This window comes from Phalacrocorax aristotelis, chromosome 22 (assembly GCF_949628215.1).
Source record: "Phalacrocorax aristotelis chromosome 22, bGulAri2.1, whole genome shotgun sequence".
NCBI lineage: Eukaryota > Metazoa > Chordata > Aves > Suliformes > Phalacrocoracidae > Phalacrocorax > Phalacrocorax aristotelis.
The window spans coordinates 5103234-5117317 of NC_134297.1; the positions used below are offsets into that span (position 1 = coordinate 5103234).

The 14084-nt window shown below is 45.1% G+C and overlaps 1 protein-coding gene across 1 annotated transcript in view; it reads right to left on the bottom strand.

The window, feature by feature from the left end:
• Window positions 1-365: 365 nt before the first annotated feature.
• The window catches only part of JAM3 (junctional adhesion molecule 3), a 32875-nt gene continuing 19156 nt past the window's right edge, over window positions 366-14084 (bottom strand). The window contains exons 2-9 of the mRNA XM_075116127.1: window positions 8243-8308; window positions 7243-7356; window positions 6213-6365; window positions 5775-5977; window positions 5334-5433; window positions 4860-4989; window positions 3596-3650; window positions 366-2948 (exon numbers count right to left, since the gene is read on the bottom strand). Of these exons, the coding sequence (XP_074972228.1) occupies window positions 2913-2948; window positions 3596-3650; window positions 4860-4989; window positions 5334-5433; window positions 5775-5977; window positions 6213-6365; window positions 7243-7356; window positions 8243-8308 (857 nt within the window). The 3' untranslated portion in view covers window positions 366-2912. The remainder of the gene's footprint in view (window positions 2949-3595; window positions 3651-4859; window positions 4990-5333; window positions 5434-5774; window positions 5978-6212; window positions 6366-7242; window positions 7357-8242; window positions 8309-14084) is intronic.

Below are 14084 nucleotides of genomic sequence, written 5' to 3' on the forward strand. Positions count from 1 at the left end.
CAATTATGGCCACATCCATTTATTTTGTACCTTCCCTCCTGCCTTAAGCTATTATTTAACCACTGGGAATGGTAAATTGGAATAGTTTATTTCCTAATCTGTGCTCTTCTAGTTTGTGTTTTGTCTTCAAGAAGCATTGAGATGAGCCCTGTGAGCATTAACGTGCCTTCTCTAGAGAAGAACCAGGGATAGACAAATGTCCAAGACTAAACATAACCAGCAACCTGCCTTGGACTTTCTGTAACCTTCAACCCAATACAAGTAAATGAGTGCTCTGACGGAAGAGACTTCCCCTTATTTCACTGAACTGAAAACAGAAGCCTCCAATACTATGGCTGTTCAAAAACAAACCAAAACCAAACAAACAACCCTACAAGAATGCTTTATAGCTTGGTATTTATGTAAAACATTCTTGGCAAAGTTAAACGTAATACATTAGTACAAACCTGAATATTATTCACAATGATACAATGAATTTCATCAGTCAGATCTCACGAGCCGTGCCAGGGGATCACCTCCCCTCCTCTCGTTAGAGATGCCACTGTCACATTTTAGAACTGAAAAATAAGTCTTGATTCTTAGCTTGCTGGCTTTTCACATGAAGGCTGCCTTTGGCTCATGGTGAGACTGCAGATTGTGCTCCCATAGTGCCCAGAGCTACCCTGATTCAAACCTTTTCTTTCTCTCCCTTATTATAGGTATCCTAAAAGCAGCATAGAAGAGGAGTAGTGGATATACAGAAGGTGCAAAGGAATGTTACGCTCGCTACTGTCATAATGATTAGAGGCAGCCTGCAGCCAGTGAACAGTACTGTGTGTCTTGGTTGAAGAGCATGTCTTAAGAAGGTAACCACAATCTAGTGGCCAGATAGCCGTGGTAGTGTCCAAGTTACACAGAGAACGTATGGCTGTTGCTGCCCCGTCCTTATTTTGACTTTCGTTAGCGAAAGAAGCCGTAACATTTTGTTTAGGCAAAACAAATGCAGCAATGGCATGTCCAGCGAGGCCCCTAGGAAACAAAGCAGATTAATGCAGAACACTAAAAAATAACACTGACAGTCCAAATAGTCAAGTATCCAAAATACTGTATACAGGAAAAGTTAAGACAACTCAATTCATATTGGAAATACAAGAACACTAAATTATGCTACATCAAAAAAAAAAAATTCTTAAACCACAGCACAGTTCTAGTGTTGCATCCACATCTTGCAGTCTTATATTACCCAATGCTGTCAACATACATGTTTCTGGGAAACACGTGGTTCCAATTATTCTCTCTAAAGGTAAGAGAACTAGGTTTCTTTCTCTTTTTTTTTTTTTTTTTCCTTTTACCATCTAGAGAAAAGTTGCAACTGACACTACAAAAGTGCTTTTGTATCGAGCTTTTGCTTTCCCAACTCCAGAAACGGTCGCCTTGGCTATGCAGTTTGAACCTGTAAAGTTGCCATAGCTGTCACACTGCGTTAGTGCTTTAGGGAACTTGCAGAGGGGTAGCAGACATTGAAGTCACTCTGTCACCTTGTTGGAACTGAATCCAAAAGCCATCCCTGGATATTTCTTGCAACAACAAAAACGAAGTGTTGGTCACTGGCAAGAAAAGTAAGTTTTATATATAAAAATGTTGATAGCTCCTGCCATAAATTTACAAAAACTATCCCTGAGTGACTCTGTTCTGTGTCTGGTAAGACCTCTTGTGACAAGGAAATTGCTGAAGCTAGCTTAAGAGGAAAGAGATGCTGATCCACCTGCAGCTTTTTGTTATGCTTTGCAATAATACCGATATGCTCTGACAGTGCCGTACTATAGCAACGTTTGAGCTCCTCTCTGTAGCTTAAAAAGTAAAAAAATAGCCACGTTACTTAAATACTGCTGGCATCACGTATTTACACTTTAAATAGAAATGTTACCTTTTCTGAAGTAATCAAAATATATCTCTGCAAAAATTTTAGAATGTGGGATTTTTACAAAATAAATGGAGAAGGTAAAAAAAGCTTGAAGACATCTCGGTACCTTTTATGGGAATCTTAGCCCCTGAAAGTATTTGGCTTTAATTTTCCTGAAAGGGATGTCTTAGCACTAGGTTCTCTGCCTCCACTATAAACCTCTTTAAAACACCAAAAGATGCAAGAGGCAAGCCTGCTTTGTGCAGATTAGAATGAGGGGTTACCTGCATGCAGTGGGTTTTCTGTAAAGCAGTGAACAGAAGTAATCCTTCTGGCCTGATGCTGCCCACATTTCATGTTAAGTGGAGTAAGGAGAATTCAGTAAGTTTACAGAAGGGCTGAGAACATTAGTTGCATTTACTTTATCGGTATCTGTCGCTGTAGGCTATTCAGATACCCCGTTCTGCACCTGAGCGGTCAGAGTCAAAAGCGCAAGACAATCACAAATGTGTAAAAGTCACCAGCCAGGCCTGGACAACAAGCTGCTGAGAGGAAGACTCCCCCTTGCATGGATAAATCCTATTCTTTGAAGTCCGCCTATTGCCGTATCAGCACCTTTTTTGTCTCCTAGTAATTTCTACTAGTAATGTCTACTACACATTTACCTAACGCTGTTCCCCTGGTTGGACTGCACATTGTGGCTGTGTCCGTGCAGCACAAATAGAAGGCAATTCCACAAACTTCCCCAGCCCAGTCTCTCGGGAAGAATTAAAACACTTCCTTTGTCCAAGGACAGGTTTAGGTGATCCTGTTGGTATCTCCGGAGGCAGGGGAGACGCAAGTTGGGCAGTGAGGAGTTACTTTAAACTTTGGCAAAGAAAAAAAAGATACACAGATAGCTAGCTATCAAGTTCTTGTGTGTTCCAAACTCTTCCAAGCGCACTTAATTCATCTTTTGCTCTCGCTTTGAGTTCCTGGAGGAGGTATTTTCACACTTGGTTTCGCTGGTTTGCAATATTCTTTTGGTGTCTTATATGACAAATGAAGACTTGTGTCTGAAGTCACCCTGCAAGAAAACAGTTCTGGATGAAGGAAGACTCTAGAGGCTTTTCCAGGCACCCCTCTGTTCCTGCTGCCCCCGGCTGCGCACGCCTGTGCAAGGCACATCCAATCTGTACAGCTTCTAGCGTTTGGTCTAGGTGGCACCCCCTTCCAGCTGGTAAGGAGAAGGAGACGCCCGTCATCCTGGCCAGCTGCTCCTTCTCCTCCTGTGCTCCCCACGTACCAAGGCATGGCAGGGGACCTTCTCGTTCCCTCTTCAGTATCTCTGCTAATAGGGAGAGGCTTTTTCTGATCTTAAGCTTAGTGATCTATTCAAATCCCAAAATGCAAATTCTGTTGCAAAAGCATCGTGGCCTGCCCACTTAATCCACTGAAACTCATCCTAACGGGGTCAAGCCATGAGATAACTGAGACAGAGCAGAGCTGCGTTTGATAGCTCTTGGCACCAGTCATTTAAGGCAACTTAAACTGTTCATCGTTTCTAAGGAAATGACTCAGCCTTCACCCTTCTGTTTTCTTCCTGTTCTCCATCCTTGCTGCTGAGTGGTGCCCACTCTAAGAAAGTCTATAGGGCCTAAAAAAGCTAGTAGTCCTCTGCCCACCCTCTTCCTCTCCTGAACAGAGAGATGTTAAATGCAAATCATTTCTTACCTCATCATCTGTCCGGATATAGTTAACACCATCAGGTTTTGCTGGAGTCTTGTAGCTGAAATAAAGGAAAAGATCTCATTTCTGGGACAAGGAGACTGCAGGATTTTGGAGGGGAGGTGCTGAGAAAGATGAAAGCAAGGAAGAGCAGCCGAATGAAAAGCAAGCAGAGAGAAACCCAGCTCATTGCTCAAATGATAGATCTGTGCTTAGTCCGTCGTTCATCATGAATGGGATTTTTTCTAAACTCTCCTTCAGCACAGGGTACAAAGATCGCTGTATGCTTCCACAAGACTAACTCTGCAAAGAGGTGAACTGATTCTTTTCTGGGCTCTCCTGCTCTGGTCCCTGTGTGCCACCTTTCTGCGTGCCTCCTGCATTGTTTCCTGTGGCAATTATAAAGTTCATTTTAAACCTTCGCTGCCAGATGCCTTCAGCATTTTCCTTAGTTATAAGGAAGTGCCACTCGTTTACAATCCCACAGGAATTCAGAATTTATATACGACTGTCAAGTCCAGCGTACGCCAACCCTCAGCTGCATTTAAATAGGATATTTGGAGCTTTTTCTGAAAAACAAACCAAACCAAACAAAAAAAAAAAAGACAGGGCTTCTGCTGAAAAGCAACATTTAACATGGAAAAATTCAGTCTGGTGAGAATCTTGGTTTTACACATATTATCTCTTCTACAGAGTCTGTAAGGATATCGAGGCTTGCTTCTGATGCTAATGCTGTTGTTTTTAACATTTTAATGTGCACTCTGAAGTGGTTGGTTTTAATCCCAAATTTAGGTCCTCACAACTAGTAAGATTTCCTGCAGAGAGCCTACTCTTCTGCATATATTTTCTATGCTTTAAACTAATCGTGCAGTGAGCTCTGTTCATTAAATTGTAGACCTCATTATGCCAACAGCACATAACCTACAGGACAAACACCTGTAGGCACTTAACTGTGCTGGTCTCCCCTTCCCGTGCAAAGTATGAGGATATCGGAGCACAGCTCTCATTCCTCTGGGCTTGGTAGCAAGCACAAGAGGAGCCACACCAAAATTCTTCCTTAGGCAAATAAACCTTCGGCATGGTGCAGGGTTTACAGCAGGGAATTGGGTACTTCAAAGAACTGTACTCTTTGGTAGAGAACTAGGAAGAAATATGTCCAAGTCAGGCATTGAAATACGTTTTAGCCACCAATTTCTGGCGCCCTTCAGGCTACTTCATGCTGGCTGTGTGTGCAGGGGCTTGTATAAGAACACTTTGAATCCCAGCTTACCTTTCCCCGCTCTCTTTGCTGTTTGCAAAGTAACCCCTTCTGTAGGCGCAGCAGATACCAAGAGTGATGAGCACCAAAACTGCTAGGACCACCAGGACTCCGCCAATTATCCCACCAATATTGAGGTCATCTGGCAAAGAGAGAAGCCACCATCTGGTATTTGTTTAAGGCAGTAGCAGTGTTCTAGCTTTGCATACACTAAAATGACATCTCTTAAATATTTTAAGCAAACCCCAACAATTCACAGGGAGCTTGTGAGTCCCTGATTCCAAGGCTAAAACTGTTTATGAATCTGAACAGTGTTTTAATGCCTCCCTGAATTTTTAGATTATTTTATTTTCTTCCTGTGTTTGGGGCTATGAGAAAGCAGGAAAGACTTAACGCTCTAGGATGTCCCCCTTCTTTCCCTGCAGCGATGACAATTTATGGTCATCTATTAATCGGCATTGACGAAAAGTATGTAGAGGCACTCACAGACTTCCATCTCCTGCTCCTCACACTTGGCAAAGCCAGCATCGTTTGTCGCTATGCAGGAATAACGGCCTGTGTCGCCTTTGTGCACCGCATGGAAAACCTGGTGAGGAGGAAAGCAGGACGTGAGCGACAGAAGGCACTGTGAGGGTATAAGCATGTATAAGCAACGCTCCATTGCCCAGGCTTCACGGTGGGCTGTGAGACATCTTCCTTCCCTCTTTCTAAAAAGGCACGTGGTATTGGCAGTGATGAAACCCAAACAGCTAGGGTAATATCTTCTTCCATCATTAACCTTCCCTTTCCCAAGCCATCCAGACCACCTAAACTTCCTCCAATTATACCTTCCTTGAAAGCCATGCAATGACGTTTTTCTTTTACAAGTGACCTTGAAAACAACCTGTTGAGCGAAACAAGTCTTGATTAGGTCTGTAAGGGCATTACCAGAGTGCCTGTGGTGGGGTTCAAGGTGTAGGAGGAATTCTGGAATTTGGCATTTGATTTCGTGTCTGGTGATAGAGGTTCACTGTTGCGGTACCAGCTGTAAGTGGACTTTGGGTAGCCTTCGTTCTCGTGGCAGTGAAGAGAGGCTGTCTTGCCAACAGGTACGGCTTTAGGCACGGTGCATCTAGGAGTCATAGGTTTCACTGTGGGAAAGACACAAACCATGTGAATGGCACTGCTGAGTAGAACAAAAAAATTCTGACATACTTTCTAAGATGGCTGTGCTACAAAGGCATCAAAACTTTCCACTATTTCCAGCTGGTTTTCAATGACAAATTCCAGTGTCTGTCAAGTGCCACAGTTTCAACTCTGGAGAGACTCACAGCCTCTTCTGTTAGCTGGCAGTGCTTGCAGAGGTATCTGGGTTTAAAGTAATACCTTGGACTGTAAGCTGGATATTAATCTCATCTATGGTTTTAGTATCAGAAGGTGCTGCCACTTCGCAGCGGTATGTGGCAGTGTCCATCCGGGTGGTGTTTTTAATCACCAGCGACGTCCGGCTCAGAATTTCTGCACGAGTCGCAAAGTCTCCTGATAAAGAGGAAAAAAGAGAGAAGAATTTCAGGGTAGTCATACAGACTAACTTTAGGCATCTGAATTAAGTGGTTGATCTTGGACTCTTTCTGGAGTCAAGAGAACCACCTGAAAGGAACTCGATTCTCTAAAGCAAAGAGCCTTCCTCTCACCGGTGACCACAAAGGAGACCAATGCTGCCAACCATATAAGAGGATGAATTTGGAAAGCACCACCCCAAATCTCAAAAACTGTGGCAAAATTGGACTTCCAAGACAGCCTCAGGTCTTGTCTCCTTTGGAAGATTCATTTGGATGTGGCTGCTGGTCCCATCTAAAGTGTTGGAGCAATTCCAGATGGAGTCAAGCCCTACTGGCAGTCCTGTGTTTGAGTTTCACCATCAAGCCAAAGAGTCTGCTTCTAATCCCATGCTCCCAGGATGCTGCAATGCACTGTGCTACCTCCGCAGTAAGCACTGGCAGCTCAAGGCAGAGATCCCTTCTGAAGTGCAGGCTGGAGCCCTTAGATTTCATATGTAAAGACAGGAGGGGTCAGTGTCTGGTCCCAAGAGCTCAGACACCCAGTGACCTCCAAGCAAGGACCAACAGGTGTTGGAGAAGGGAAGCTGTAGCATTTGCTTTCTTACCCAAGAAGCATCTCCTACATAGGATCTCACTGCAGCTCTTTCTGGCTCCCTACTGTGAACTGTCAATAATGAGGGCAGAGAGCAAAGAACATCCTGCTCTCTCTCCATCTTGCACTTTGGCTGCTGAACTCTAGTTCCAGAAGAAAGCAGCAAGACAGCCAGAGCTCCTGCCTTTTGCAGACTTGTTTGTTCTCAGCTGTAGTGTTTCTGAGGCTGTTTTGGAAGTTTAAGAACAACGAATCCCCATACCCTGCATTTTATTGTCAAAAAATACGTAAGAGGTTTCGCCATCTCGGATTTTCTTCCACTCGATTCTGGGATCTGGTGTTACGGTGGATTTAATGATGCAGGACAGCTCAACACCTAGCAGGAGAAATAAAGGAAATATAGATTAATGGGAAGCAGCTGTATTTTTGCTCTGCTTTAAGCAGTCATGCACAGTGTTTTATTAGGAGATGCTGCCCACAAAGCAAAGCCTTCTCTTTCATCTGCCTCACAAACAGAAACACTGCTGGGTTCCAGGAGCTATTGGGGAAGATGGATTTTGGCCAGCAAAAATAATAGCCGAGCAGATATCAACTATGGACAGAAATGAACACACTGTTCTCTACAGGCTCTAACTTATGGCAAACAAGACCTTATGACAGAGTGAGTGCACAGCACTGTCTTGCTGCTAATCAGAGCCTACAGTGTGAGTCAGGGATGCAGAATCTCTCTGGGTGGTGTCTGGTAATGTACTGAGGACCACGATGCCTGGGGATAAATACAGCAAGCCCACTCCCCTTTGAAGTAGGCATTGTCATCCCCGTCTCCTCTACAGAAGAAGGCAGCGCAGCAGGGTCGAGAGGTGGCTTACCAGTATCGCACTGCATGTCTGTAGCAGGGCCAAGATAAAACATAAATTTCCCGACCCCCTTCTCAGTATATTAATTGCGAGGCGACTGCCTTTCCTCCTTTTGGGATCCAGTTCAAAAAAGCACTTAGGCAGACACTTTGCAATGCCAGTGGCTTGCAGGGGACTTCAATAAAGCATTTCAATCAAGTGCTTTGCTAACCAGGGAGAGATAGAGACATATTCTTGAGCGCTTTTCTGAATCTCAGGCTCTCAGTTGTCCTGCCTCCCCCAAGAAACCAGATATCATGAGCAACAAGCAAAATTCTTCTCAGTTGTTTGGACTGATGCAAATCCCCAGGCAGAGGGCAGTGCAGCCGTCGTGTCAGGCAGCCAGCGGGCCCCCGCAGCACTCACTCTGGAATTCCTGCACCACGGGCTTGGTGTTGCTGGAGGTCAGTTCCACAGCCAAGAGCCTGCAGCCTGGAAAAACAAACAGGAGGTAATAAGAAATAGTACAGCTCATAAGTCACCCAGCCAGAAACACGCTGCCTGCTGAGCAATCTTCTCAGCCGGCTAGAAGGACTAACTTCCCTAGATGAAACTTATTCTTGGCTACTAATGCCAGTCCGGCAGGCCTAAGTTTATTTAGGCATCATGGTGTAAATACAGGAAAATATAATTGTTAGAAGTAGCAATTAAAGAGGAGGATTAACAGAATGGCACAAAACCAGTGCCAGCACAAGCCGTTTCCTTGCGCCTTATGATTATTTAGATGGTAAAGGAACTCTTACTCTGACAATGGAAGACTGAATTTATTATTTTGCAAATTAATTTGATGATAAGGAAAAGACAGGAAGCAGACCAACCTCTAGAGGTCTGGTCAGTTCCTGGAAGATGAAGTGTGCCAGGCCTCTAACATATGCTGATTACATCTTCAAGTATTTTAAGACTCAGCATGGTATTGTAAAATGCAAGGTAGTAGATTTTGAAAGGACTGCGATTCAGGGGAAAACAGGAGTTCAGCTCTTTGAGTGGAGTCCCAGCCAGGCTGACGCTGGGACAAAAGCTCGATCATGCACCGCTGCAAGGCATCCCTACACCACAAGCTATTTCCCTTTACTGTACTTCTTGCTCTGAGCACCAAAATGTTTCCAGTTAATACAGTAATTTTCCATCTTTAATTTATTATTGTCTTTTGAAAAATCTGCCTTCCCTGTCTTTTCTGCTGTGCATTTCACCCGGGCAGGTACGAACAACATTCACGTGCTCCTGGGTAGCCACACTCAGAAACTGCTCTCCTGAGGGAGGAGGACACAAGCGGGCAGTTTCCAGCATGGCGCAGTAGGAAGAAAGCGAATCAGACAGCAGAGGCAAGCCATGCCTTCATCATAAAGGAGATTTTGGAACCGGGTGTTCTGGTTGTTTCAAAGCCCATCGCCTCTCGGTCAGAGTATGGTGTTCTGCAAAACACAGGCTGCTCCAAAGCCCTGCCTTACAGGAGGAGGATACATATTATAATCAGTGCTAGACAGTCAGCTACAGGGGGGCTGAAATCTAGTGGAGGATGCCCACTGACTTCACCGGGCATTCGATCAAACAGCAAGTTAAAGATGACGGAAACCAGTGCCTCAGTGACATAAGAAGGGATGTATCTAAAGGTTAAGACTGTTTTACTCAGTGTAAAAAAGTCGTAACAAACCTGAATTGAAAGCAGAAAAGGCAGCTGAAGGGGGATGCGGAGAAAGAAAGGATCTTCAGCATCACGACAGACAGTTGGAAATTCCTGTGTGCTGGCCTTCAGGGTGGAAAGCTTTTGGACAGAGAGAATCTGATGATGCAGGGGCAAAATTCCTCTGGCGGAGTGGATCAGACAGCGTAACAAGGCAGCAGTCCCAGAAATACCCAAGAGCTGCGAAGGCCTTCCCGCTGAAAGCTCAAGGGCCTTGAACACCTAAAATCCTTTCAGCATTTTTGAAATGTTTCCTGCTGATTCTTATCTCTCATTATTCATTAAATGCTGATGCCTTCCTCGGTGCCTTGGCTCTCGGTGCTTATACCCCAAAGACAACTGGGGAGAGCTGGAGTTTGGCACGGTTTAGAAGCTGCCTTTGTGTACAAAATAATTGTTACTCACATAAAAGCCACTGGCTGAATCAAGCTAAGAGTTGGCCCAGCCAAAACTGCTCTTAATAGGACCTTTCCACCCTACCCCCTTCTGCACTTGAGATGTTCATGCAGCATTTGGGAGAAATCCAATATTGAACTAAGATGACAGTGCTCTGGACTATAAGGTAGCTATCTGGGAGAAGTCTCATGTATCAGAGCTGCAGTGAGGAACGGAGTAGTGCAGTGAGCACTTCGCTTTCAGCCTATTTATGCTTTACTTTGGAGAGCCAGGAGAATGCCATTTTCAGGGCTGGTTCTCAGCAGGCCAAAGCAGGTGCTCCGGTCTTGGTTTCTTTCAGTCAGAGGGTGGTCTAAGTAACCACCAGTAATTTGTTTGAGTCTGCTGCGGAGTCCATTTTCATCAGGCCTGGTGCTTCCAGACCTACCCCTTGAAAAAAGGTAATTACGCCGCAAGACGCTGCCATGTTCCTTTCCCTCTGTTCATCCTTTGATCCTTTCAGGTGTTCTGGCTGGGGCTGTGATCCTTGCTTTGCTTCCTCATGAGCATAAACAGATTTCACTGATCCCAGCAAAACCCCAGCGCACTGGAAGTAGCTAATCACCTGAGGACAAGAAACAATCTTGGGAAAAACCTTTTGAAACCTTTGGACACATTTTTGACAGTACTGTGGGGCACTTCATACAAACAAGGATTTGATGGCTTCTGCTGTGAGAGTCTTGCTGCTGGAACCAAGAGAGCTTTTCTTGAGGGCCCAAGCCTAAGCCCCCAGCTTAACTGTGGGGATCTGATTGGCTTCCCGATTGGGGCAGGTGGCCCTGAAAATGTGTTCGCCTCAGTTTTCAAAAGGGGGCAAGTTATAGGCTCTGCTTTCTTCAGAGGCAGCACCCTCCTTCATCGGGGAACTGTGTTACAAGGACACTTCTACAAATGATAGCTTTCTTCCGAGACCTGAAGCAGCAGATGACTATAGAGAGTTGCACTGCACCTGCGGAGCTGAAGAAGACAGCTTGCACAGCATCCATCTGGTCTGTACTGTCCTATAAATCTTCCTTTTGTAAGCGCTAGGGAAAGATGGGGAGGGACAGGCACATGGACGCTTGACGCACTGATTTGTGTTTTGTTATACGTTCCTGTTTACATGAGATCTTTTTTCCAGAAAAATCGGGTCCCATCAAGCAGATAGCGTGGTAACAGTCCTAGTGAAGTACATCTACTGTAGCTACCCTATAAGTTCAGCTGAACGTGGAGATAGTAACGCCACAACGTTGCGTTACTCTGAGGGAGTTATGAGTTTAGAAGCATTTCCAAGACAGCGGGACTCCACCAAACTCCATCTCCTTTCTCCGGAATTGTTCGCAGCAGGCTTTTTCCCCCCCACTAAACACAAGAGATTCAGGTCTATCCCTCAGGCGCAAAGCAGGATGACAATAAATTTTAGACAGAAGCTGAGTCCTCGGAGACTGTGAGAGGTTCTGACATTATTACATGTATTGACTGCGGGCAGAGATGAATGAGGCTGCTTAAATCACAGCTAAGGCAAATTTATTCTGTGTGTGGCAGAAGAATACTGCAAGTAGCATGTTCTAAATAACGAGGCGGCTACGGCTATGCAGGGAGCAAAACAAAACAAAAACCTCAAGAGACCACGCAGATTGCAGAGGAGGAGCGGAACACCATTACAGCTCTTTTTAGTGTTACTTTGGGATCTCCCTTCTTCACCAGTCTCCACGGGGCTGGAGGAATCTGCACCAGGCCAGTGCTTCCCAGCTGTTAGCACTCTCCTGTTGAGGGAGCCTGGGCATCTGTGCTATGTCACATTTCCCCGCTGTTGGCAAGTGCTGCCTCTTTGGTGACCGTGCTTTACCGGTTGCTTTGTTTTGCCTGTTAAATCATCATTAGCGGCGACTGCCACCTTTTAAAAAGAGTATTCCAAAAATGTTCCTTTAGGCCTCTTTCAGCCCAGTGCAAATAAGCAGCAAAGGTTTTGTGTTATGTAAATCTCACTTCAAAGGCCTCAGCACCCAGGATTTGGAGAACAGCCGGGCACAGACATGCATTCCTTCCCAGAGCAGCGTGCATGCTACAACAGACGCACCTACCAGATCTGTATGTGCTACATCTCCGAATACCTACCAGATCTGTATGTGCTACAGACTCAGCCAGACATATGGTTGAATCCCAAATGCCATCAGTTCTCCAAAATAGAATCCAGGGCAAGGCAGTGAAGTCTATAGCATATTCTTATGGCACTTCTTTCAGCTAAAGAGATCCAGCCCATGCTTGTTACTGTGACTCATGTTATCTGAATCGTTTTAAAATGCTACACCAAAACTACAGTTACAGGAAAAAAACCTAGCAGCTTTATAGACAACTAGACTGTGTTAAATCTCCTATCTCTGTACCGCGTCTAATGTAAAGCCTGACCTTCCATCTCCTTCCATCCCAATCTCGACTCTGTTTAAAAACTCTAGGCAGAAATGTGAAAAGGAGGTGAAGTATTCTTGAAGTTCTATAGCCAAGGTAAAAAGGATCACCAGGAAACAGTTCAAATAAGTTGCTGCCAAAAGTCTATGCTGCAGTGTCGTTCAATGTTTCTTTGCCAATATTGCAGTTATCTGATACGGTAATTTTAGTTAATGCACTGCCAGGCGCAAGCAGTACAAAAACATGCAGCTGTATTTAAACACCTGCCTGCTAAAGCAACAAAAATATGCCTTGCTTGAGGTGTCCATCATCACTAAGCCATTGCTTGATTTGCAATTCAGAATGCATGTAAGCCATGTGGGAATGCTGCTATAAACCACATGCCTTGTTAAGCATCTTTGCTTTCTGGATGGTTAGTCTGTGGAGCAGGAGTGCGACTGAGTGAGAGTGAGTGATATATTGTAAGGCGTTAGGAACATGTTAGCTGAACCCTCTGCATGTCAGCGCATTTATGACTGCCAGTTTGGCGGTGCCCCCTGGGGCATCCGTCCTCGATACTGTGAGCTGCAGTGAAAGAAATGGTGATGAGGGTAGAGCAGAGGTGGTCAGAGCAGCAGGCAGGAGACAAGCATTGTTGTTCAGGGCAGCCCAGCTGACCCCAGGACTGTCCCTGCCTTAGAAGTGGTGTGTGTATGTGGAAGGGAGGAAGCTAACTGTTAAATGTGTGAGAAACCTCCAGAGGAAGAGCAGAGGAAGCCACACAGTGCTGGACTGGATAAGACAAGGAAGAGGGGGGGCCAGGTTTCTGTCCTCAGCTTATTTTGAGGAAATCACCATAAGCCCTAACTTTCAGAAACATCCGACCATCTGCACCTCGAAATATCCATCCTTTTGTATCTCAGTGCTTCAGGCTCTTTATCCTTCCTCCTCTCTATCCCCAGTGCATGTCACTGTGACTCTGTGATGCAACTTGTGCCCATGTAGACAAGGTGGTGAAGGATAGGCAACACGGCATGGCATAGGAATGGGATACCAAAAAACGCCGAACCTACTCTGGCTCTGGTATGGTCTGGGTTTGGTTTGGTTTTTTCTTTTGTCCAGCTGTCCCTTGGCTGGGTTTTGGGAATAGCTTAAGGGACTGAAATGCATTTGTGATATATAAAGACTGGATTTATAAAGGGTGCATAAATGTGTGAGCAGGGAATGAACAGCACACCTCATTCTTATTGAATTGCAGTGGGAATTAGGCATCCTATTAATCCTCACTTATATTTTTAGGTGTCTCACTACCTTTCTAAGTGTCAGTTCATATAGGTCTGTTTGACAAACCCAGCCTATGCCATTAGACGCAGTCAGTAGGATTTTGCTTTGTAGTACTCAGTCTTAACTTTCTCCCCTTGCCTCCCGTCCAAGGAGCTAGCTGTGTTTGCTCTGGCATCCAAGTTGCAAGTTAAAAGCCCCTTGAAGCTGGTACAAGGGAGCAGGCAGGTGGACCGTGCTGGCCAAGTGACCAGACATTGCTGCTGCCTTTCTTTTATTCCGGTTTTCCATGGCGCCTGCCCGAGATCAGCAAGCCAAGCTTGACTCACGGGTGGGCTGCCCTGCTAGAGAACAATGTAGATGTGCAGCAAGAGATTAACAAACAAAAGCTTAGGAGTGTCTCGGTTCAAATTAAGTAACAGATGGACCTGGTCTGTGTGGGAG